A 25095-nucleotide genomic window follows, 5' to 3' on the forward strand; every position below is an offset into this window, starting at 1 on the left:
TTTTGGTCTTAGCACATTTTGACGTCATCCGTCATCTATTCCTGAACAGAATCAAAGGAATGGTATTCCATCATGGATGTCACGCGGAAAACGTTACGTGACATGCTAAAGAACGACTGCAAAGGAGAACCTCTTTGAAACACGCAACGTCTGAAAATCAGTTCATGTTTGAAAAACCTCTTAGTTTATCCAAATGATCATATCTCGTTTTAACCTCGTGATTTATCAATCATAAAAGTTAACACTGCTCGTGACCACGCGCACGTATAGTCAGGTAGAATCAAACACGTGACGTCAGTTGACTTATTTTACCGGCGTCTTTCACAAGCGATAAGAGAGCTTTTCAACATAAGCTTGAAATTTTACGGGTCAAAACCCACGTTAAAACGTTTTTCAAGGAGAAACTAAAGGGGAGTAAACATTACATAAACGCTACTTTAACCCAATCGTGAGCGCCATCACGTTTATCCACGATTTTTTTTTCTCGTACACGTGATTTCAGTGGACATGCTGGACACTTCTTCAGAAAGCTCGTAGCAGAAGCAGCTTCAAAGTTCACGGGAAACACACCTTAAAACTTCTGTCAAAGGAGATTTTAAAGAAGACCGGCATTAATTTTCTGGTAGGTAAGCCGTGTCTATACTTTCAGCTCATTCGCAATGGAACAAGTTTCACTTTCGACTCGGCTTATCATGGAGGTCTTAAAAAAGCTGTTTTCATCTGTTTACTCAATTGCGCTCCGACTAAAATTCTTTAGCTGCTTATGAACAACAAGACAAAAAACTTACGCCTTGATTTGATGAAAATTTTGTATTTTAAAGCTAACAAAAGTAATTTTCGCATATTATTATGTAACATTTTTGTTATGATGTACTTAGCTTCTCTTGAATCCAGACATCAAAGAATCTAGGGGGAAAATTTGAAAGCGACGATATTTTTTCTCTCTGAAATTTGTCGTAGAAAACAGCTTTATTTTGTTTTGCTAGATGGACACAATAATTATAAAGATCCGCTTAGGGTAAACTTTGCAAACACATTGTGTCTATTTGACTTGCAAATGTTTCTCAGCTGTCAAACTCAATGCAAGTGTTCTGAAACAGGTTGTATATTTATGAGACGCCCAGTCGTCTGAAGACATGTACGGTGGCCTGCTTTTCTGCTTCTATTTCAAACAGAGCAGTTACATCCAGGTACTTGTATTGACGTGGAAACGGAAGAACTTTAATTTCATTCGATCACTTTAAACACCTAATCAGTAACAAATTTTCAGTCACGCAATGCAACGGAAATAAGTGGTGCGAGAAATATAATAGCTTGCTTTTCCACAATATTCTTTCGATGTAATTAACGATCGCCATTGTCTGACTTGCTCTAACAGAGTAGAACTAAAATATCTTTAACTACTAGAAATTCCAGTTTTCTTTAAAATTTTCTCACCTTCAGAAGTAATTTATAGGTTATATCACCACACAAAAAGTTATAAGGAATAACTAGAGTAAATTGCCAGCTAGTGCTTTTGTTGATAAAACACAGAATTATCTGGGCAAAGTTATAGAGCAGCTGGTAGGAATTTTTAAAGGGATGTAGGACTCTGCTGTTCATCTCTCTGGGATATTCCTGATTGTTTTCTAACAGCACAATATTGTTTGAATGTGTTGTGTTGTTGATTGGGACAGAGTGAGGTGGTGACTTCTTTGAGATTTTCCTTCCCTCTTCTGTTTTGACTTTTTATAGTCTAAAATCAGTATGCATATTCTCCATACTGTTCTCTTCACATTTCCTCAGGTATTTAACATCAAGAGATTTGGTGATCATTTCTTTTATTCTTGTGACCTTCTGTTGTTTGCTTTAGGGGTGATATTGTGAGGAGAAATTAGGTGCTGGTCACTCTAAGGGCTTAAGAGGTTAATTATCTGTACCTGCATATCTCCTCTTTGGAATAAATGCATTGGCAGGGTGGAATTTTCATGAAAAAAGTTCCTTCTGGCTTCATCTCTGAGAGTTAAGTGTCTCAGACCTCACACTTTGCCTCTCTCCAGCTGGGAGTATAAAACGGTGTCAGAAAACTTTCAAGCAAACTACCAACCCCATCACAATTGTTGAAACATTTTCCCCTTCCCTTCTTGTTAACCTTGGTAACAGGAAAGAGGAAGTGATGTGTTAGTAAAACACAATGAAGGTTTGGGAGAATTGCAGGGAAATCTGTGGTGACATGCATCAGCATCCTGTCTGAAATTGCAGAGCTAAGCTCCAGTAATAAGGGAGTAATTTTCCTCACAAAAACAAGCCTATTTTATGTATATTTTACATCAATTTTAATGCTATCACATCTATTTTTATACTATTTTTTTCTCTCAGACTTACATTTTATTCCTATTTTACCTGATAGGGAAAATAGAGCCATGTGGTCTTAAAATACTGAACCTTTTTACTACTGCTATGAAGAATCCCTCTCTCAAATCTTATTTAGGATGAAATAAGTTCCTTCACAGGAAGTGTTATTAACCTTTTGAGTTGCTTAAGTACTCAGTACTTCTCCTTAGATTATTGCTGTATTGTTTAGCAGACAGATGACAGGTTAGAGGCAATGGGGTGTTTTAGTGAAATAAATTGATATAACAGGAAATATTTAGAGGCTGGGATGATTCTGAGGATGGAAAGATTTGCTAAATGAATATAATCTTTGAAATATCATTGTTATGCTGTCACATCTCAGCCAGGCCTGAGATGTGATCACCCCTTTTTTCTTTCAACAGCTAAGGACTATCAGAGGTGATTCTAACTTGTGATTGCCATGGCCACTGTACGAGAGAAATTGTTGACGGCAGTCTATGAAGAGGAGCATATAGCCCCAATTAAAGTGACAGTTGTTGGTGTTGGACAAGTAGGGATGGCATGCGCTTACAGCATAATGCAACAGGTTGGACTTTACATTTTAAAGTATACATCCATTAATCAAATATCATCCCTACTTCTTAATTAGCCCTTTCTTTGTCTTTTCATTTTTTTCCTTTTCTTTCCCCCTGCAGGTCAAACTTATCTAACCTTTTTATTCCCATCGGTGAATAATATCACCCTAGGTGATATCTTGATGTAAGACCAAATTCTCTTGTTCTATTTACAAGGAAATGTGTGGCAATCAGTAGGAAGAGTTATTGACTATATCTTTAGAGGGTAATGGGAATGAATGGTTAAATGAGGAGGGACATACTGAAAATGTTTGTAAATGCACTGCTCCACTAGGTTGTTCATGATATATAGCATATGTCATTTTCATCACTGATCAGGGTATTTGCCGTGAACTGGCCTTGGTTGACATGATTGAGGATAAGCTGAAAGGGGAGATGTTGGACTTGCAGCATTGTCAGCGGTTTGTCAAGAATGTCAGCATTCGTGCAAGCACTGGTATAAATTATTTTTCTCCTGTTCTTTGTGGTCTGATTAAGGACCAGTTTCATGTTTGATGCCAGCATGTGTTTTATTAGCCTGCATCTCCGCCCCATCTCCTTTCCACTCAGATTATGCTGTTACCGCAAACTCCAACTTGTGCATTGTGACTGCGGGTTCACGTCAGAAGGAGGGTGAAAGCAGAAGGGATCTGGTACAGAGAAATGTCAACATCTTCAAAGGTAAATAATGGTATGTCTTTGGCTGGAGTCTTTCTGCAGAATGATTCATGGAATAAAAGCAACCACTTGACAATAACATTGTGGATGCTCATGCAATTTTTAATGCATTTTCTACTTTTCAGCAATCATTCCACAGCTGGTGAAACACAGCCCAAACACCATTCTGATGATTGTCTCAAACCCAGGTAAACAATCCAACAATATTTAACAATTACATAATAAGATGAATTCTACACCCATTTTGATTGGCTCTAATGTACGATCTATCTGAGGACAGACGCATAGATAACGTGACCATTAACGACATTTTGCTTTTTTATCATGCAAAACAAACTGATTCTTTGTTTTTATACATCTGTTCAGTAAAAGGTCACAGCTGTGGCAAGAACAAAAAAACTGTGGTAAGAACAAAATGGGGGCACGCGAGGCGCAGCCGAGTATGTTACTGATGGGATTGAAGTGTCTTGCGCATGCCCAAGAATACAATACAATGACCCGACTTCGGCTCAAACCCAGACCTCTCGACATTGAGTCCAGCACGTCTCCTTTCGAGCGTCAGCTACGTGTACAATGTATTGTTAGTAAACATGGAAATGAATTTTTCATTATTATCTTACAAATTCCATTATTATCTTAGTGGACATTTTAACTTATGTGGCATGGAAAATCAGCGGACTTCCCCATGAGCGAGTGATTGGAAGCGGAACGAACCTGGACACGGCCCGGTTTCATTTTCTTATCAGTGAAAAACTTAACATCGCGCCAAACAATGTGCATGGATGGATCATTGGGGAGCATGGCGATGCTAGTGGTACGTTATCAATACTCCTTTCTTAGCTCTTCATTGGTAAGGGCCACTGATCATAATCATAGGGGGTATGTACATTTTAGTTCAAATGGTAAAACACACCAGGTGACAGCTGACCTCTGATATAAGCTGCTCCGTTTGTGCTTCTTCCAAAAGCAAGTCGCTGCGACTCAGTAGTACTTTCGAATAAAAACCAGCCACAGTTTGAATAACTTGTTTCGACGGCAAAGTTCTGTCGTAGAACTTAAGTCGTCTCAAAAAATTTCCATGTGGGGTTGGTTTCCGCTCTTCTGTGGAGTCCAGTCTTTGCTCCTCTCGCACTAACATGGGCCTTTTCCCAAACAGCGGGAAGTTACTAAGCCAATTGTAGCTGCGACCCGTTGCCTCGTGACTAAATCTCAACCAATGAGCGCTCGTTTTTTTTTACCCTCATAGTGGATCTCCCATATTACTTCGGGTGAAACAAGCTCTCCCTTACTGTTTTGCAAACTTAAAATTTTTGGGCTCATTCGTCAAATGGTTGCTGTTCTATGTATTTCCTCGTTTCTCAGTGCCTGTTTGGAGTGGTGTGAATATTGCTGGAGTTAATCTCAAGGATCTCCACCCAGACATCGGGTCTGATGGCGACCCGGAAAAATGGAATGAAGTACACCAGAAGGTTGTGAACAGGTAAATTTTTTTGAATTGTGCATCGTATTTTGAACACTGCGTGATCTGACGTTTAACGGGACAGGTCTGACTTCCTTCGAGGGAGAAAAGGTGTTTGTTTTTGTGAGGTGTTTAATGTTAGGGGCTCACTACATCGAGATTTGACGAGTTCAGATCTTGAAATCATTGTCAGTAGTAACCTATTAAGCTTTGACTTTTCCAATGGTGTAAGATTGCACGCGTAAACTTGCAGGTTTGCAGAAAACTATAAGATTTGAGAGAATCTCTTAGAGGGCAGCGAAACGCAATATATTGTTCTTTCTCCTGTTCAATTTAGCGAGACCTTGACTCTGTCAGTGATAGTGTTCTTACTTCTCCATTTAGTGCCTACGAGGTGATCAAACTGAAAGGTTACACATCCTGGGCCATCGGTTTGAGTGTCGTCACCATGAGTCAAGCGTTGCTAAGGAACCAGAAGAACGTACATGCTATTTCAACCCTTGCTAAGGTGAGGTTTAACACGTTACAAGGAAGAGTATAGATGGGACGTTAAGAATAAGGGGCTGAAATGGAAGCCAGGTGGTAAGTCTGTACTTTATCCAAGTGGCCCATCCAGCCGGAGCTTAACCCGGTTTCCACAGCTTGAAGCGACTAAGATCATTACTACTCCACCCCCCCCCACCCCCCTCACCCCCACCCCCACTGGGTGGGATGCCAGACCATCGCAAGGTTACCCCAAGCTTCCCTGACAATTTGCCGGTACCCATTTATACTCCTGGGAGGAGACAGGCACTCTGAAAGTAAAGTGTTTAGCCATGCGAGAAATGTGCGCTGTGAGATAAGTCCTCTTGATTGGAAATTTGCTCTAGAAATCGACTCAAGTCCCATTCAATGCTTTTTCAATTCAGGGTTTTCATGGAATCGAAGAAGAGGTGTTTCTCAGCCTTCCTTGCGTGCTCGGCTCCCATGGCATCATGTACGTCATCAAGCAGACTTTGGACGAAAACGAGGCAAAGAAACTTCAGACCTGCGCGCGCACGATGAACGAGATTCAACAGAGTCTTGAGTTCTGAGTATATAGTGGTTGTCGCTGTAAAAGCACAGCTGTAAGTTATATTAAAAAGATGAGCTGTTTGTAAGTTATTATTTTCTAGCTATGTATGGAATCATTGGGCTCTCGCTGTCGCTCCAGACTACCAGCAGTCACTCCTTTTCTGAGTCCTTCGCGCGTGTTAAAAAAATTCAGTGAAGAAAACAACTGATGTGAGAGCGCCGCGCGGAACTCTGTTCGTGCGCCTCATTCCTGAAGTTCCAATTTTATTTTTTCACTGATTTTTTTTTCGGGACTCACGCGGCAGACTTTACCGAAAAGCAGGGACTGATCCACTAGTAGTTTACTCTTGACCCGTTTTACGTTGCAGTTGTTTTTTCGCTTCTCCCAGGGTGGACAGTGAGAAAAAGGAATTGCTCTCATTGTAACCTTGAATTAAGGAAAACATTTGCTTGAGATGCTCAGATGGCCGACTGTAGACAAATTACTGTAACTAAAAATTTGAATAAAGCAGCTTAAACTGGACAACGAAACAAAACTTCTTTTTATTTAGAGAAATATATACACAAAAAAACTACGCTGAGTAATATAAAAACAGCTCCTGTCGCATAAAAAATAAATAATCATCAAATCTCAAATGAATGCCACGAACGAATTAGTCTTTCAAATTTACAAAAGTATAAAAATATGCAGCTGTAGTTCCGAACAATCAAATCGATAACTACCATTGAATAGCATTTAGCGAGTTGTTTGCAACACAGAAAGAACAACTTTAAACTGTGTGTATTTTCTGACATAATTATCTCCAAACAAGAATTCATCGAAGGATCGCGCTTCCCTTTGCCAATTGTCCAAGCATTTCACGTTTAACTTATTTCGTTTAAGATGGCAAACTGATTTTCAACGTCGGCAATTTCAACTAGAACAAACGAACTTCATAACCAAAACGACAGCCATTCTCTTATATTTCTGCTGTCGGCTCTTGCGTTCCTCATGGTTCAGATAATTTCCGTTTCACTATCACTCGCTACCTTTGTCTTTCGTTCAGACCGCCCTCTTCAGCAGGTGACAAAGTGCAAACGCATTGCAGACCTATGTTGTGACGATATGTTCGTCCTTCACCACTTCGACCCCGTTTAGCTCATCCGGCTCCATTCCTGATCGGTGGTGCCCAGGCCCTTCTTGACTCGGATTTTCAAGAAAGTTATGAACAAAGTTCTGGATCTCCCCTCTAGCTTCTGTCATAGAAAAAAGATCACGGAGTTAAATGCACCAATCACAAGCGCTATACATACAAATACAACAAAACGTGTTCGCTGTAAACATTGGTGATGAAACTTTTCCAAAGACAATTGTTAACCCATCACACCCAAACATCAGTATGCATATTCTCCATACTGTTCTCTTTATATTTCCTATGGTGCTGACAAGGAGAATTTTTTCAACATCTGCAGATTCTTTGGTTTTCTATTATTCTGATGACCGTAATGTTTGATCTAAGAGAAGAAATCTACAAAAAACCTAGATGCTTGTCACTCTCAGAGGTCAGAATTAAGAATAAAACCTACTAAAAGATTTAATTCCCCGAGCCACAAACGATTTCCTCGACATGGGTTCTTTATGCCATCTACAACAGAAAATTTCAACTTGCACGAGTCATTACTTTACGTGATTAATGTTTTCACGTTAATAACCTGGCATGGGAGCTTTTGAACTTATCATCTTGCTTCATTTAAGTTAAATCTTTTAAAAAGGAAACCTTGCTGATGATATCAAATGAAGAGAAATACAAACACTCCACTAAAAAAAAAAAAAAAAAAAAAAGAAAAAGACTAGCGCGTCTCACGCACCTATCTTACCTTTAAGCTTCCTCTCAGCTTCAATCTTGGCGCAGCGTTCTTTTTCCAGCTCTTGGAGTAACTCATCTACAAAAGGCGACAAGAAGGAAAGCATAAGTCACTCAAAGAAAACTGCAGAAGTCAACCAGATATGTTAATTTCAAGAAATGGGTGTTGAAGGGTCGTTGAAACAGAGTCTTAAAGCCTCCTTGGTAATTCACTCCACCCCAATCCCCCTCTTCTCCTCATACATGGGACACGACCCCATGAAAACCTACCCCTGTCAGCACGGAAAAGGTTTTTCCATTTCACCAGCACTTTAATATATCAGGATATACCAATACAGGTATGTGATCATCTTTCTTAATCCATAGCCCCCCTTCCTTCCCCCTCCCCTCCCTCTCCTTCTTCTCTTCTCCCCCCCCCCCTTCTATCTCCCTCCTTCCTCCCCCTCTCCTAACTCAAGGAATTCCACATTGTAACTCGCATGTATTGTTAGTTAAATCACGTTGGTGGTATTTTCCTTCTTTAAACATTCTACGAGGCAGTTAGGTGAACTTCTTTCATGAACTGTCTATCCATAGCTTGCTCACCGTTTCGCTGTTTAAGAGCATCTTGGGTCGTTTGTCTCAGCTGTTCTTCAAGCAGCTCACATCGTTGTTGTTCCTCTGACGAATTCGAACGAAAGGAATCAAACTCAACGTTCTACCAGTACTCTGCTACACTTAAACACCCTAAACATCGGTTTGCAAAATCTCCATTCTGTTCTCTATACTTTTCCCAGGGTACTTACAGGGAGAATCAGCTTCTTTAGTGATCTCATGATCATTTCTGTTATTCTCATGACCTTAAGGTTTGATTTAGGGGTGAAAGTGTTGGGAGAAATAAGATGCATATCAATCTTAAAGTTTAAGAGATGTGAGATAATATGGCTACTATTTGATTTCTAGTAGAAAATCATACTCTTCCATAGAGGAAGACGAAGACTGAACAAGGAATATTAACTTTTCCTGTCACACTACAAAGTTCTTTCGCTATTAAGCAAACTACCCAGGGCTTAACAATTCGCACCAATTCAAAAGAAAAACTGAACGTCTAATTTCCAGTGGCTTACTACTGAAGATACTTAGAACTTCTACGACTATATTGCAGGAAATAATTGATCGCTTAAAATAGTCGCTGATATGAAGAATTTGAAAGGACTGCCCAGAACTTACCAAGGAGTTGTTCAGCCAGCTTACGCCGCGCTCTCTTTTCTTTCTTGAGTTTCTTTTGAAGAAAAGCTGAAGGAAATGTACGAAAAAATATGAGTGGTAAAGCTATAATCAGCAACACAAGTCTTGAGCAATTCAGTAGTCTACTTCATTAATTCACGCTTTTCTTTTCGTGCTTATTTTCAAACTGAAACGCAGACATACTAGCTGTGCCTAACAGACCGAGTTTCAAAACAGCCGGTGGCAATGACATGCGCAATCATGCTTACAGAAGGGAAACTATCCGCGTTTACGCTGCTTCGTCACGGTTCAAGCGAAAAAAAAAACCGAAACGCGTACACTTGTAGGAGCAGAATCGCAGGAATTGCATGCATGCTTAAAGTTCCCAAAAGAGTTCATATCCTAGTAAATAGCTCCTGTGACGTCGAGTTTAAATAATGAAACATATATAATAATAAAGCCCGATAGAGCTCGCCACGTATCAATTACACTGACTAAGTCACGGGATGCGAGAGCATAAGACTTCCTTTTTTACCGTGATCGAGCGTGCGACTACTGGCTCTGAATTTCGCATAACGGCATGGTTAGCCTGAACTTGAAGCAAACTATAACCAGTTTAGATTAAGCGGATTTTCGTCAATTTTCGTTTGTGAATACAATTTTTCGTGTTTTATTAAAACAACCCGAATTTCACTTAAATCAATCCGTCCCGTCTTTTGAAGTAATCACATCTGCCTTCTTGCAAATCGATACACCTCACAACGACAGTTTTCTTGCCGCCACCAGTTTTCCTTGATATAATACTTAACTCTAAGAACTGATACACGAAAACTGTGAGGCAGTCAGGAAATGAAATAAACATTGACATCTTGGCAGTAGGAAGAGTCGAAGATAACGAATGAAGGCCCGAAGGGGGAATTATGTTTACCTTTTCCTCTCTGCAGAGCAGCGGATTGTCTTTCGGCCTTCTCTCGAACCTCACGCTCGCGATGAATGTATCGGCGAAGTTCATCTAAGAAGAAAGGCATAAAATAGATAAATTAGTTTAACCCTTAATTCCCGAGATCTGATTGTAAATTCTCCTCTCTACCTGCTACACATTTCCTTGTAAATTAGTTACGAGAATTTGGTGTTAGATCGAGATATTAACTTCTACGTATTTCTCGATGACGTTACTTACTTCTTTCGTAAACAGCTTGTCTCTCGTTCTGTCTCGTATTTTCTGCAGCCACCTTCAGAAGACCCTGTATGTTCAACAGAAGACTTTCTGCAAAAGGAAGAAGGCAGTGATAATTTGAGTACTGTGCGAAAGATAAATCTTGTAGTGAAAGATTCATTTGTAGCTCTGTTAAAGTTACATCCTGAAAATCACAGCTAAAACTAACCCGTGGATCCAGGCTCCCTGAATTCAGGCTGAAGAGGAAAATTAAATCAAATTAGTGATAGAATCTAGTTAATTGTAAAATGTATAAAAATAAGTTATGGTCTCAGTAACAAACCTCTCGAGATAACACGTGTGGCGAAGAGGCTGACATTTCAGAACCCGTATCATTAACAGCGGCATTCCTGAACTCCACATGCTCAGATGTGCCAGTGCTACTGACATGAGGTACCGAGGCTTCAACATTCATTGCCTCTCCCACACTAGGAGACCTCCCTGGGCTGCGATTGGCCACCGCTGACGCACCGTTGCTAGGTGGACCGCCATTCGTTGCTGGACTCAACACATTTCCTTGCGGACTCAAAGACGCCTGAGGACGAGGTGGAAAGTTGAACGCGCATGACTGAGAGTTTGGCGGCACGGCAACGCCATTGGGCGGGCTTATGATACGTGATGGCGGAGCGTTCGTTGGAGAATGGATTACGTGTGTGGTAGAATATCGCGGGCTCCCGTGAAGACATGGTGGCGTGAGATTGGACGGTGTCATGTTCAGAGCGCGCTCAGGCGGTCGGGAAATTGGCGTCCTGAACTGTGGGTCTTTCCTTTCAGCCCCAGTTGAATTGTTGTTGGCATCACGTGACCCTTCAATCGTCAAAGTTACACCAGCATTAGGCGACGAATCGCCCGAAATGGACTTGTTCGTATCGTCTGTCTTCATTGGTTCTCCGTTCGACATGTTGACAGGTCTTTCAGCGTGATGATCGACTTTAAAATGCTTGAACGGATTGTTTAGCAGCTCGGGAGGAATGTCGGGATTCTTTTTACGTCGCCCTGGGCCCCTGAGGCAAAAAGTAAAATAGGATAAGAAACATAACGTCACGTCCCAGTTACCCTCCCCCCCCTCTCCGGCTGAGATACCCTTCCCCCCCCAAAAAGGATACTCCTCCCACGGCGACCGCCCGCTTCTATGACATGTTTACCTAAGGGTTTCCACCCGTATGACAGTCAGACCGAGGAGAAAAAATGGAGAATGTCTCTTTGCTGTCTCATTGAATACTATGGAAACTATTAAGCCTGGATTACCTTTTTTCAAGTGGAAACTAATTGACGGATCATAATTTTTTGCGTTTAGGTTATGGATAGGGTAAGAGTTATTTTTATAGGGGTGAGTTGTCGGCTTATTAGGAGTTAGGAATCGTCATGCATCCGATCAGTGGCTACAAAACCCAAGTCAGACAGAACTGAAAGAGTAGAGTTATTTTCAGGAACAACTGTGCAGTAGTCTGAGCTCAAAAACAAGGTTAAACGTCAATTTCTTCTCTTTTTTTGCAGATAATTCATACTCCGTCTGAGGAGAAATTCTAACTTTTCTTTACTTCAAAACAGCTTTCAAACCTCAATAATAGAGCAAAGGATGGCATAAGGTTTGAAAATGTCCTTAGGTAACACCTTACATTGAAACTTTCACCTGCGAAAGATTTGTTTTGAGTAAAAGTTTCAAAATTGTCTTTTTGAATAGTTCACATGCTGTCCAAATATTCCAGCAGCGTTCACCTTTCCAATTGCTTATCGATTCACGACTGTCATCAGGAGAAGCAATATCAATGCACACTTGTACAAATATTATTTTTCGTCTTACTTGACTGCTTGGAATCATCTTCTTTCGTCCCTGATTAAACAAATACGTCTGACTAAACGATTTTAATAGCTGTTTCATTATGTTCACCGCCTTAATTTGGGTAAAAATGCCAACATCTTACAGAATATTTACAATTCAACCGTTGGACGCGACATTTTACAGAGAAGTTTTTAAAGATCGGAAATGCAAAAACAAACTACAAAACCTCCATTAAGATCACCTATGTTCAAGCTGCAATATTTGCATTACATTCTTAATGTTTAAAGCTCATATTTCGGCCTCTTTGAAAAAATTCCATGTAGAGTATTTTATCATTAAAGCGTTTTGGAGATATAGGTGTTTTAAGTTGTTATTCACAAGTACCGATTCCGTTGCTAACCAGATCACAAATAAGTATCTGAAATATTTCCCTCCTGTCTTGTTCAATATTTTTGGCACATTTTCCTTCTTACTACGTAGAATCAAAAACATTTTCTCTCTAAGTAACAAATATAATGCAAGGGGAAAGCACCCGGGTAATCATCATGTTTAAGTCCCTTTTAAATGACATGTTCATTCTTATTGCCTGAATTTTTTTATCTATCTTCTGCATGTATTTCTGGGCGAACTTCAATTAGCTTGCACCAGTATTTGAATAACGGTAAGAATCACTTCACCGGCTTCCAACCTCTTTTTTAACTCTCAGTCCAACCACACTAAAAAGTGCTAGCCACAAGGAAGCTGCAGTGAAAGATATCATAAAATTACATATTGTACTTTATTCATGACATGCGATTGTTTCTTAAGCCGAATTTCTTTTTATCCTGTGGCGAACACACACGCCGAATCACACGACTGGACAGAAGATAAGCATTGAAAAGTCTGTTATTGTTAAATCAAGCTTTCCGGAGCAAATTCGTTTTAGGTTTAATAAAGAAAAAACAATTGTACTTTCAAATGAGAATCTAAGGAGCCCAATATCACACAAAAAAGAAAAAAAAAAAGAATGTACTCGTACGACCAAAGCGCATAAAGTGCTCGAACACTTTCATAGTCAAGGCGCACAAATTTACACCTTGAGATTCTAAATAAAATCAAAACTACACTGAATTCACTTCCGTGAGGTTTGTATCATTTCGTACTAGATTTGCGAGTAATTAACTCTTCACATTATTCAAAAGTGTTCAACTCCATTTCCTTTTTCTCATCGCTGGAAATTTCACGCTGAAGCTATCTACTTTAATCTTCTCGTTTTAAATAGAGCTTGAGATGTCATTAAACTGATCTGTTTTATCAGCGGGCAAGTACAAAGTGGATTTGCACATCAGCATTTCCGTCTTTCGTATCGAAATCAAATTAATCCACAATTTGTACCTAAACTTCACGCAAAATCCTTCAAAAAGAAAGAAATTTAGAAATTAGAAAGCGATATTCTGGAGGGGAAAAGTGGAGTCTTGCAAATGCCATTTGCGATCTCCATTTCTGAGCATGTTCTTAAAGAAACACCACAAGTAATCCATCTCGTGGGCAAATTTGCGTGATTCTATTTTCGGATCAATTCGTTTGCTTTCACTCATCTCTCTACTACTCAAAAGATTTGAATTCGATAGCATTGTGGAACAAACTAATGAGCCGATGGAATTTATATATTTTGATCTACAGCTGATTGGAATTTTCGGACACAATATTATCACGCAAGGGATTAATTTAATGAAAAGCTGTGTTCTTAGTTTGGTAATATTGCCCGCTCCGGATAACTCTCGAAAAGTTCCAGTTTGCATTTTTAGAGATTAAACAAAATGTCAAACACTTGAAGGCTGTATTAATTCGGCAAATGGCACGCATCTGCTAAACCACAACATTTATATAGCATCGCGCTTCAAATAACATATATTTTATCTTCATCACGACACGTTTGGCGTGTGGCTTCGTGGCTAAGCATAATTTATCATTTACACTAAGAACAGTGCCATTTCACAGTGAGACCATTTTAGTGAAAAATCAACGAAAACATTTCAACGAAAGCCCTAACTTACATCTGAATAAATTTTGGTCCCTGAGCCACGTTATCAACGTACAAATTCTCTATAGTGCCTCATACTTAATCCATTCAGCATTACTGGGGAGAAATTGCAATCCATTCCTTGAAAACCACAAATTTGCAGTCTTCGTTTCAATAATTGTTTTCACCTGCAAAACTTGTAAAACCTTGTATCATCTTTGGAATTTTAAAAAAAGGGAAAAGAAGAAAATGGAAGTTGGTTTACCTCATAATGATATGGTGCGATGGAGAAACCTAAGAAAATAGAAATTAATTGTCCTTTATTTTTCTACTTAGAATTGAAAGAGAAGAAAGCTTTAGGAAGTAATTTCAAGCTCACCACGTTGCAACTGCTAATCGATTTTACAATTTGCACGGTAAATAGACCATTTCAGTTCGAATTTTTGAGAACACTCCCTAGAATGACTGCTGACGTTTCAAGAATCGACAGCGAATGAACCTCATTGGTCAACGAAGAGTTACACAAATGTCTAATATTCAAGAAATATCTTTCAATTCAAGGCGAAACTTCAACCTGTTTTTTTTTTCTCTCTTTATCTTTTTTCCTGTCAGTTTTTTACGTTTTTTTCATATCACTGTTTAATAAGGTAAAATTTCCCTTAGGAGGTGCGGCACCATGATACTCTGAAAGAAACGGGGCTCCAAAACGCAATTTCATGAAAGAGACACCAAATGGATGAGATCATTCCTCTGTTTGATTTTTTTTTTCCATCGTGTCCAAAACTAACTTTTGTTTAAGAGAGTCAAAAAAATTGTTGGGTGAGATGCAGAACTGATGACAAAAAGATGGTTAAGAATTGAGATAATTTTAAAAACGAAATATCGAAGGTTAAACGTGAAAATTTCAACCTACATCTTAAAAGTAGCACAGAGTGTGACTAAGTTCATTTCAAGATTCCTAAAGTGTTCGAAAACCGAAAATCCACACTACTTCATTCTTATTTTAGTTAGACGCGTCACATGGATTCTGAATTACTAACACTTTTTGAAATTTAAATTAGGCCTCGCAAATGAATAGGATGGAAAAATTTAATGAACATTCTTGGTAATGTTACGGTATTTTCCAAACCGCCAGAAAGATACAACTCGTACAACTCAACTACTTTATTGACCAACGTAATAACTACGAAGCGATATCGACAACCAATACAATAACTATCTTTTTCACTTATCTACGGAGCGATATAAATGCTAATACAATCAGTATCCCTATAACTTAGAGCCCTTTACAAATAATATCACTTAAATCTCAGTGCACTACCGCACAACTCACAGTTCTCTTGAAAATCTTTAACAAACTGTCGACGTCCGTAATTCTTTCTCTCACGTAGCCTTCCACACGGCTTTCAATTCCAGTAAACAACTCTGTCTGGCTCCCGCTCCTCTGGGCTCTTCGCAACAGCAGTTATAGCTCACTAAAAAGCCTCTTTTCTTTAAGCTAGCGTGACTCCTTATATATCTTTCGGAAAAGTTCTAGAATGTTCTAGAGATCTGTAATATTGTTATTTTTAGAAACATTACACTATGATTACATCATAACAAAAATATGTTGAGTCATGGTTCTAGAAGGTTCTCCTTAAAGTTCTCGCTTAGTCATCATGACTAAATGTTCTAGAAACTTCTTCGTTCTATTTTTAATAATTATGTAACGCAACGCACTCTAAAAAACATGGGCGCTCTCCATAACACCCTCCCCCTTCGAGAAAAGAAAGTTTGCAAAACTTTCTTGCAAAGCTCAAGGTCTCGAGAGGCAGTCTGCAATAATATTATCCTTTCCTTTTATATGTCGGATGTCCAAGACATACTCCTGCAGCATCAAACTCCACCTCAACAATCGCTGATTCTTGCTCTTTAATTTGTGAAGAAATACGAGGGGGTTGTGATCGCTATACACAACAACGGGCAAACTTGAGGAACTAACATAAACTTCAAAATGTTGAAGAGCTAACAGCAGTGCTAAACATTCCTTTTCGATGGTAGAATAGTTCCTTTGACTTTTGTTAAACTTCTTTGAAAAATAACAAACCGGGTGTTCTACACTTTCATCATCCTCTTGTAACAACACAGCACCAGCGGCAACATCGCTTGCATCAACAGCCAGCTTGAACGGTGAAGAGAAATCAGGCGCTGTTAAAACAGGGGCACTCTGTAACATGGCTTTCAGCTCCTCAAAAGCCTTTTCACACTGGTCGCTCCAATTAAATTTCTCCTTCTTGCTGAGCAGTTTTGTCAATGGCTCCGTGACAGTTGCAAAGTTAGAGCAAAACCTTCGATAATAACCAGCCATACCAAGGAAACGCATCAGTTGCTTTTTGTTTTCTGGTCGCGGAAACTTGATTATGGCTTCGACCTTGGCGTTAACTGGCTGTACTTGTCCTCGTCCGACGACATGTCCCAAATACGTCACTTGTGCTTGGCCAAACTCGGTTTTAGAGAGATTGATTGTTAATTTGGCCTCGCTCAACTTCCTGAAGAACTCACGGATAGTTTCTCGGTGTTTCTCCCAGGTTTCACTATAGATGATTACATCATCAATATAGGCTTCACAATCCTCAAGGTTGGCGATGACTTTGTTAATGAGACGTTGGAAGGTAGCAGGAGAATTTTTCATACCAAAGGGCATGACCTTGTATTGGTAGAGTCCTTCTGGAGTTACAAATGCTGATATCTCCTTAGCGCGATCCGTTAACGGTACTTGCCAGAATCCTTTGAGAAGGTCAAATTTCGTTACATACTTTGCCTTTCCCAGCTTATCGATACAATCATCCATTCTTGGGATTGGAAAGGTATCTGTCTTAGTCACACTATTAACTTTCCTGTAATCGGTACACATCCGATAGCTCCCATCCGGTTTAGGCACGAGTATACATGGAGAACTCCAACTACTGCTGCTTGGTTCGATAAAATCGTTCTCCAACAAATATTTTACCTCTTCTTTGAGGTACTGTTGTTTTCTCGGATTCAGCCTGTATGGGTGTTGTTTAACAGGAGTAGCATCACCGACATCCACGTCATGGTAAATCTGATTTGTCCTAGATGGTACATCAGGGAACAGGTCACTATACTTTTCAAGTAGCTTCTGTAGGTCTTGACGTTGACTCTCTCCAAGGTGTGACAGCTTGGAGTCCAAATTCTTTAGCACATCGGAGTTGGTGAGTTTTGATGTGTCAGTAGGACTGAGATGACTACTACTAAACTCACTACTTAAGTCTTCGGGCTCAGAAATAACTACATTAACGTTTACGGGCTCTTTAACTACATTATTTTCTCTCTCTAGGTAAGGCTTCAACATGTTAATATGACACAGTTGCGTCTGCTTACGCCTATCTGGAGTAACTACTACGTAATTAAGGTTATTTAACTTCTTCTCAATAACATAAGGACCAAAAAATCTAGAATACAATGTGTTACCGGGCACTGGCAACAATGCAAGAACCTTTTGACCTGGCGAGGTGGAGCTGGAACGATTTGTAAAATGGTTACCAGGGTTCCGTTTGGGAGGTGCTCCGTCATTCTGTTTACTCCGCTGGCTTCCAACCCATCGTGATGCGGAGGGAGGCTGAAATCTACTGTCAGGCTGACGGGGCTTTTCCACGAAGTTCACTTTGTGACTCAGCGAGAATTCATCTGCTAACCGTGCAGCGTCTTCCAACGTTTCTGCTCTTTGCTCGTTAATGAACGTTCGGACATCACTGTGAATGCACCTCTTAAATTCTTCAACTAATACCAACTGTCTTAACTTATCGTGACTCTTATCTACCTTCTGTGAATGACACCAACGATCAAATAACTGTTCCTTACTCCTAGCAAATTCTACGTAGGTTTGACTACGAACTTTCTCATAGTTTCTAAACTTTTGACGATAAGCCTCAGGAACTAACTCGTAACCCTTTAAAATAAGATCCTTAACTTCGTCGTAACTTACAGCTTGTTCTACACTTAACTGTGTATATATTTCCCTAGCTTTACCAACCAATACACTTTGTAATAACATAACCCAGTACTCTTTAGGCCACTTAAGACTACTAGCTACTTTCTCGAAGTGTAAAAAGTACTTATCAGCATCTTTTTCTTGGAATGGAGGCACTAACCTGATGTTCTTTGTAACATCAAACTTTTCGCTATGCTTTTCACTATCCGAGCTTAATCCTAATTTCATTCGTAGCTCTAACTTTTTCATTTCCATTTCATACTGAAAAGCCAGTTTCTCTTTCTCTAGCCTCTCTTGTCTTTCCATTTCTTCTCTCTTCATCTCCATTTCTTCTCTCTTCAGTCGTTCTTGCATTTCCCTTTCCTCTTTCTCTCGCTTTTCTTGCATCTCCAACTTTTTTATTTCTAACATTGTTTTTGACGATGTTTCTAACATTGTCCCTTCAAAAACCTCAGTATCCACTAAGTGGTTTACTATAATCTGTCGTATCTCATCCTTTCTCATTGCTTGCTTAGACTCTAACTCTAAGTGTTTTGCTAATAAAATAAGTTCGTCTTTCCTTAACGCATTAAATACTCCTTTGTCGGGACTCGACATAAAGTCTTCTGGATTAAACTTCGACATCTTGATACACTCTATGACTACTTAAGTCGACAATAACTTATCTTCAAAATACTCTACTATAACCTTCACTACAAAACTCGCTCCTAGACAATAACTTATGTGCCAAATACTTCTGTAAAATTCGCTCCCAAACAATTACCTCTGCTCTAAATACACTTCCACAAAATTCGCTCCCGGACAGGCCCCCAATTTCTGTTACGGTATTTTCCAAACCGCCAGAAAGATACAACTCGTACAACTCAACTACTTTATTGACCAACGTAATAACTACGAAGCGATATCGACAACCAATACAATAACTATCTTTTTCACTTATCTACGGAGCGATATAAATGCTAATACAATCAGTATCCCTATAACTTAGAGCCCTTTACAAATAATATCACTTAAATCTCAGTGCACTACCGCACAACTCACAGTTCTCTTGAAAATCTTTAACAAACTGTCGACGTCCGTAATTCTTTCTCTCACGTAGCCTTCCACACGGCTTTCAATTCCAGTAAACAACTCTGTCTGGCTCCCGCTCCTCTGGGCTCTTCGCAACAGCAGTTATAGCTCACTAAAAAGCCTCTTTTCTTTAAGCTAGCGTGACTCCTTATATATCTTTCGGAAAAGTTCTAGAATGTTCTAGAGATCTGTAATATTGTTATTTTTAGAAACATTACACTATGATTACATCATAACAAAAATATGTTGAGTCATGGTTCTAGAAGGTTCTCCTTAAAGTTCTCGCTTAGTCATCATGACTAAATGTTCTAGAAACTTCTTCGTTCTATTTTTAATAATTATGTAACGCAACGCACTCTAAAAAACATGGGCGCTCTCCATAACAGTAAACATAATGCTAATTCAAAGCTACCTGTTTAACGCCAAACGATCCATTAAAAACTTCGAGTCAATTAACATAAACACTTTGTTTTCGACTGGAGTTTTCCTATTGCGAAAAGTAAACAAACTGCCTTCGCACCTACTGAAAACAAAATTTACCTTTTCCCACTGTGAGATAAAAATGTTTGTCCAGGGCAGTTACAAAATCTAAAGTATGTTATAATTTACGCCGCAAAATGTGTTGTACCCTCCCTGAACACAATAGGAAATAAGTAATTTAATGTCCAACAATGGCTTATTCAAAAAGTGTAATTACACATTGTGGGGGTTTCCGAACGAGTATGCACATTTACGCTTATGAAGTGGTTCATTACGACAAACTCTTCCCGAAAATTCGAGATTTCGTTTCAGAATTCTAACTTAATTTAAATATAATTGTAAAATCTGAAACTAAATGTCTTTGAATAATTGTAACGAGCGATGTTATTGTACCTGATAATTTCTTACCTGTAAAGCAAACAATCTTCGTAGAGTCTGTTGAAATCTTCGCGCGAGATCAACTTGCAGCGATTTACGACTTGACCTATGGCTCCAACACTTCGCATCATGCGAACTTGCTCCACGTTGCAGTTCTTTCCTTGAATGTTCATCCGTTTGAGTTTTGTGTACACAGTGTGCATTCCAGACACAAGATCCTTCAGAAAATACTCATACACTTGCGGAAAGCAAAGCAAATCTTCCCCCTCGACGTTGAAGGCGGCGATTTCTTCCCCGTTCAAATTTACCATTTTCAATTTATAATCGCTCCCGTACGGTAATGTAGGAGTTTCCACTTCAATCGACTCGTAATGGTTTGGCGTTTGAGGAGAATACACTGGCGGCTCCATGTTTTTTTATGCCGGAGTTGCTGATCGCCGCAGTGCGCAATTGTGTAACCGGCTCAGCGCATGCAAAAGTACTAATAGTAAACTCCAAGAATCAACAACTGTTAAATTTTGACAATGTCTAACCACGTGGGTTAACTTAAAAATCCCGCAATGCTCATGCGTTAGAAGGTAGCCACGCCCAAAAATCACAGGCCGCTGATAGGCGATTGGTAGAAATTAGCGAGACTGTCATCAATCAGTCTGAAGTTAGATTTGTGATGTTTTCTTCTGCTGGGAAGAAGAGTTTTTTCTTACACTAACAATCGCACCCAGGAATCAATTTTCAGATTTGATATTTGCCAGTGTGGCGTGGGTAGCTCTTGGTTTGCGTGGAGCGAATCATAAAGCTTTCGTGTGTTTGGCATATTTTTATGGACATTCCAAGACAAAATTGAATTGACTTAGATAATTACACATCAGGAAAATGGGTCATTTAGTAAATAGCTCGCTCCCGGAAACGCCAAGATCTGTAACAGTGTATTGTTTTCATGATAATCTGAGCTTGCATTTGCCAAATGGAATATGAATGATTTCGACAGATTTGCAGATTTGGGCACAGGCATTTTTAACGCGTTGATCGAAATGTGTGCTTCTGTAGGCGATATTTGATCAATATCATAGATTAATGGTTAAAAATAGAATGTTTTGGTTGTGAACTTGATTTGCTAAGTCAATTCTGTGTATTATTTGTGAATTCCTTTCTCACGGCGTATGATTTTGTTGATAACAGAATTCAGCGACATTGAACAGGAATACGTCAAAATCAAATCTGATTGATCCTTTTTCTACCAACAGTAACTCAACTCATTTTCGCCTTGCAGATCACGTCTCAAAACCCCAAATATCATTCTATATGAAAGAAACACGACCTAATTTTGTGGATTCATTGGGTTTCTTTGTGTGGTGGCAAAAAGCATTGCATAAATACACCCTTGAACCGTGCTTAGCTTTGTAAAACCACATTAAACAATAAGAGACTGAGGTGTCAGAATTTCAATTAACGTGAAATAACTCAGTCGCCGTTTTCAATAAATCAGAAACATTCTGAGGAATGAAACTTGAGGAGAAAAGCCTCAATTATTTCGAAAGCTGGGCACGAAAGCCAAAGATTCTTTCAAAACGTTCTAGCTCTTGCAGTTTCCAAATTTTTAAGCGGCAAACTTTACTCGACATTAATTGTTTTCTGTTCAAACATTTAGCTAAGTAAATTCTAAGAATCCTGTTGGTCGAAATGTGATATTTTGACAATACATATTCACTCAGCGCCAGTGTTATTATTGTTTTGTATTCTGTGATTTTCAGCATGATAACACAATTGCCAGCTTCCCTTTTGTCACGGTAATTTCAATGCATGGCTTATTTGCTGATTTGAACAAAAGCCTGCTCTGAACTCAAAACCCCACAGGCGAACGCGTCTCTGGAAAACAAACAAAAAACCCGAAGTTTTAATAAAGCCATGATCTTAACTTAAACATGATGATGCTTCTTGGCATACATATTGAAGTCATTACCTTTGTTGTCAAGCCAATATCATTTAATTGCCCAAGTTTCATTCAAAAAGCGCCCGTTGCATTCCATTTCAAAATGCTCACGTTATCTGTTGAGAAATACAGAAGCTCTGGATCTTAAAACGTATATTTTATGCAACAAAAAAGACGAACAGACTAACAGTGTTAGCCAAGTTTGCGTCCAACAGCACGACAATTGCCGACAGTCATTGTTGCATCGCATAAAATGAAGTGTACCATTAAACTGTTTCAACTAGGGTCAGCTGAATGACCAGTCATATTCCCCATTCAAGCTGTCTATAAGCAACGTCGAACAGCAAGTAAATTGTACCTATTTTCGGTAGGCCGAGGCTTTTATTAGTCCATAATCTTCCGAGTCCACTCCTTTCTCCATACGCGGGTTGATAAAAACACAGTTTCCGGAAATATGTAGATCTTAAGTACCGGAAATGACAGATTTTTCCCTGAGTTTCCAAAAGCAAAACGTCATATAACGAGGTAAAATATATTTGGGAAAGAACAGAAGTAGATCCAAACTAAGACCCACCACATGGTAACTGGGGCGCCTAAAATCTCGCTTCGACGGGCCATGATCCTGTTGGTTTGAAGAAAACCATGCCAAACGGCTTCTCCAAAGTTGCGCTAATTTCACTCGTATTATGGGTAAAGGCGCGCCTTCCTCTAGGTTATGACGTAGCCCCAAAACGTGGATACAATAGGTAATCGATTTTTCAGTAAAAATATCTTAGTTTCGTGGTAGCTGCCTCCAGATTATTCGTTATGGGATTCTTAAAAGCAGCGGGAGAATCATTGTACCATTAAGATTAAGAAGGATTGCCCTACAAGCGGAAAACCAGCAATGGATGAAAGAGAACTTCTTATTTTTTTTCTGTTTTTTGTAACGAACACATTTTTATCTGAAAACTTAAAAACAGGAATATGCTTAGTGCAATGGTGAGAAACTCGATTGACGTGTCGGTAACGAAGACAATTAAGAGAACTGACAAATTTTTTTAGTTTAATTAATTGTGACAAATGATATCTTCTCAAGAGCCTTTTATTAACGGAGCCAAAACACTAGTCTGACCGTAAAAACAAAGTTATGTTCCAAGGCGACTTCCACGAAAAGTTTATCACAGCACGAGTTGAACCGACAATTACACTGAGAGGAAGTATCACAGATGTTTCCATGGCATAAACAAACATAATAGGAATTTAAGCAGGAATTTCGAAAAACTGTGAGAAAAGGCATTGTCTGACAACAAGAAAATAATAATGATCTCAAGCTGACAAGGAGAAATCAGTTTTCGAGATGCAAAACATTTCGTGACACTGATAATAGCCACTAACGTCATGGTAAGTTTGAGCTATGAAAGAGACTAGTATCGGTCTGCTTTAAGTTCAACTGGAGTTAGCCTTTCCCTCGGGCCTTTTAATTTCGTTATCCTTAAAATTCAAGAATTAATTAATAAGCAACTTTATCAAACCATTGTAGTTCTGTTACCAGCTACAAATGAAGTGAATAGCCAAAACTTTACAGCTTTAACGTGTTGTTTTCATGTAAATCCAAATTCCTTTAAGTAAAGTACCAGAAAATGTGTTTCAGCTAGAGGGGAGAATTACTAATCAGATACTGGAGTCAACGGGTTCATTGTGTTGGTTGGCGATTAAATTCCGTCATTCGTCCGGCATGGGATAAGCACAAGTTACTTCAAAATCTGTAACCAAGGCCACGACAGTTATACCCTGCGTGGCAAGCTCTGGACGAGAATACTAAGTACAAGCCGGTAAGAGAGCAGATGATACGTAGATGGAGTCTCACTCGCGTGTCTTCGTAGCAACTACTTGGGCGACAATGCGAAGTAAAGAAACGCACAAGAGCCGATGCAGAGTAGATGAAATCTCACTTGCGCGCCTAGGAGACAGGCTGTCGGCAAAAATACAAAATAACACGCGCCGAGTAGAAAAGATGATGAGCAGATGAAATCTCACTCGCGCGTCTTTGCGCCAAGCGCTCTGCGAAAAACACAAAATAACACGCGTGTAAGAGAGCTGATGAAATCCCACTTGCGCGCCTGGGTGACAGGCTGTCGACAGAAATGTAAAATAGTACGCGCGCAAGTGAAAAGATGATGAACAGATGAAATCTCACTCACGCGCCTGCGTGGCAAGCTCAGCAAGCCTCTGATAAACAGCTTCTTCTAGCTTTCCAAAAAGCCGCCTTCTGAGTCTCTCAGCATGCACAATATCAGGAGTAATACAGAAAGGAGCGATCTCAGTATTTGCGCCGTAAGATTCAGAGTAAGAGGGTGTGGTTCAAGTTTAGATCTCGCTCATGTTTCATCAAATTCCTGACTCTTCCACGTACGACTTAATTTAGTAAGAAAGAGGATGAAAAAGAAAATAAAATTATCACACCGACCAAGTAACCTAATAAAACAAGACAAAAATAGTTGATGAAGAACCGGAAAAACAAACCAAACGAAGGCTAAAATCTTTCCGTGAGCGTCGGAACATATTAATATCCTTTAAGACACGAATCAATGGTGTTAAGAAACACAGCGAACTGAAGTATGCAATTCTACTCTTATCTAAACATGGGAAATTTTCTCAGAGCTGTTTGAGTAAGGTTCTTCCGCTAAATAGTCCTCGAGCAAACATTGTTCTATGTAGAGTAGTTTCGTGAAATTTCATTCCGTCACGTAAAGGCAAAGCAAAGAAAATGAAGTCGTGAGGACATTTAGCTAAACTAGTTCAAGAAACTCCAAAGCTAAAGTATCCTTCGAAATACAGAGAAAAATGCACTACATGTAATTATGATATTATACAGAAAAGGTAGAAACTTCGGTGTCCCTCCATCATTTAATATTTTGTCATGAGGAGAGCTGCACGCATCCGTCGCCCACATCTGATTTCCCTACAGTTTTCAGCAGTAATAGACTTTCACGGTGACACCCACGTCATTAACCAAGTCCGGCCTATTAGGGTACATTAAAGTAGCCGGGCTGAAAGTCCTTTCGTGGCAAAAA

At 39.4% G+C, this 25095-nt stretch overlaps 2 protein-coding genes across 11 annotated transcripts; one reads left to right on the forward strand and one right to left on the reverse strand.

Moving 5' to 3' along the window:
* Positions 1-12: 12 nt before the first annotated feature.
* LOC113686939 (L-lactate dehydrogenase) lies at positions 13-6674 on the forward strand. Of its 9 annotated transcripts, none has more exons than XM_089190843.1 (10): positions 24-622; positions 1101-1190; positions 2757-2920; positions 3288-3405; positions 3519-3629; positions 3752-3814; positions 4267-4440; positions 4989-5106; positions 5470-5593; positions 5994-6674. In XM_089190843.1, the coding sequence occupies exons 3-10, from the start codon at positions 2795-2797 to the stop codon at positions 6156-6158; spliced, it is 999 nt and encodes a 332-aa protein (XP_089046969.1). In that variant the 5' UTR covers positions 24-622; positions 1101-1190; positions 2757-2794; the 3' UTR covers positions 6159-6674. The 9 variants fall into 9 exon arrangements, with proteins under 9 accessions (XP_089046965.1, XP_089046966.1, XP_089046969.1 ...); XM_089190847.1 differs by having other exon boundaries at positions 335-626; XM_089190841.1 differs by having other exon boundaries at positions 436-622; positions 1853-2920.
* On the reverse strand, positions 6662-22503 carry LOC113686936 (uncharacterized). Of its 2 annotated transcripts, XM_089190832.1 has the most exons (11): positions 22398-22503; positions 22070-22155; positions 20140-21975; positions 10688-11408; positions 10574-10601; positions 10369-10455; positions 10117-10200; positions 9192-9257; positions 8568-8642; positions 7996-8061; positions 6662-7374 (listed from the first exon to the last, which is right to left on the reverse strand). In XM_089190832.1, the coding sequence occupies exons 3-11, from the start codon at positions 20517-20519 to the stop codon at positions 7229-7231; spliced, it is 1653 nt and encodes a 550-aa protein (XP_089046958.1). In that variant the 5' UTR covers positions 20520-21975; positions 22070-22155; positions 22398-22503; the 3' UTR covers positions 6662-7228. The 2 variants fall into 2 exon arrangements, with proteins under 2 accessions (XP_089046958.1, XP_089046957.1); XM_089190831.1 differs by lacking the exons at positions 22070-22155; positions 22398-22503 and having other exon boundaries at positions 7987-8061; positions 20140-20643.
* Positions 22504-25095: the final 2592 nt, after the last annotated feature.

Source organism: Pocillopora damicornis, chromosome 13 (assembly GCF_964200805.1).
Source record: "Pocillopora damicornis chromosome 13, jaPocDami1.2, whole genome shotgun sequence".
Lineage (NCBI taxonomy): Eukaryota > Metazoa > Cnidaria > Anthozoa > Scleractinia > Pocilloporidae > Pocillopora > Pocillopora damicornis.

Excerpts from the sequence above, each read along its gene's own strand:
- LOC113686939 (XM_089190839.1), top strand. The coding sequence starts at position 2,795 with ATGGCCACTGTACGAGAGAAATTGTTGACGGCAGTCTATGAAGAGGAG. Across the intron at positions 2,921-3,287 it reads CTTACAGCATAATGCAACAG|GGTATTTGCCGTGAACTGGC; the intron begins GTTGGACTTTAC and ends ATCACTGATCAG. Across the intron at positions 3,630-3,751 it reads AAATGTCAACATCTTCAAAG|CAATCATTCCACAGCTGGTG; the intron begins GTAAATAATGGT and ends TCTACTTTTCAG.
- LOC113686936 (XM_089190831.1), bottom strand. The coding sequence starts at position 20,519 with ATGGAGCCGCCAGTGTATTCTCCTCAAACGCCAAACCATTACGAGTCG. Across the intron at positions 10,602-10,687 it reads CACACGTGTTATCTCGAGAG|CCTGAATTCAGGGAGCCTGG; the intron begins GTTTGTTACTGA and ends TTTCCTCTTCAG. Across the intron at positions 8,062-8,567 it reads TGCTCTTAAACAGCGAAACG|ATGAGTTACTCCAAGAGCTG; the intron begins GTGAGCAAGCTA and ends CGCCTTTTGTAG.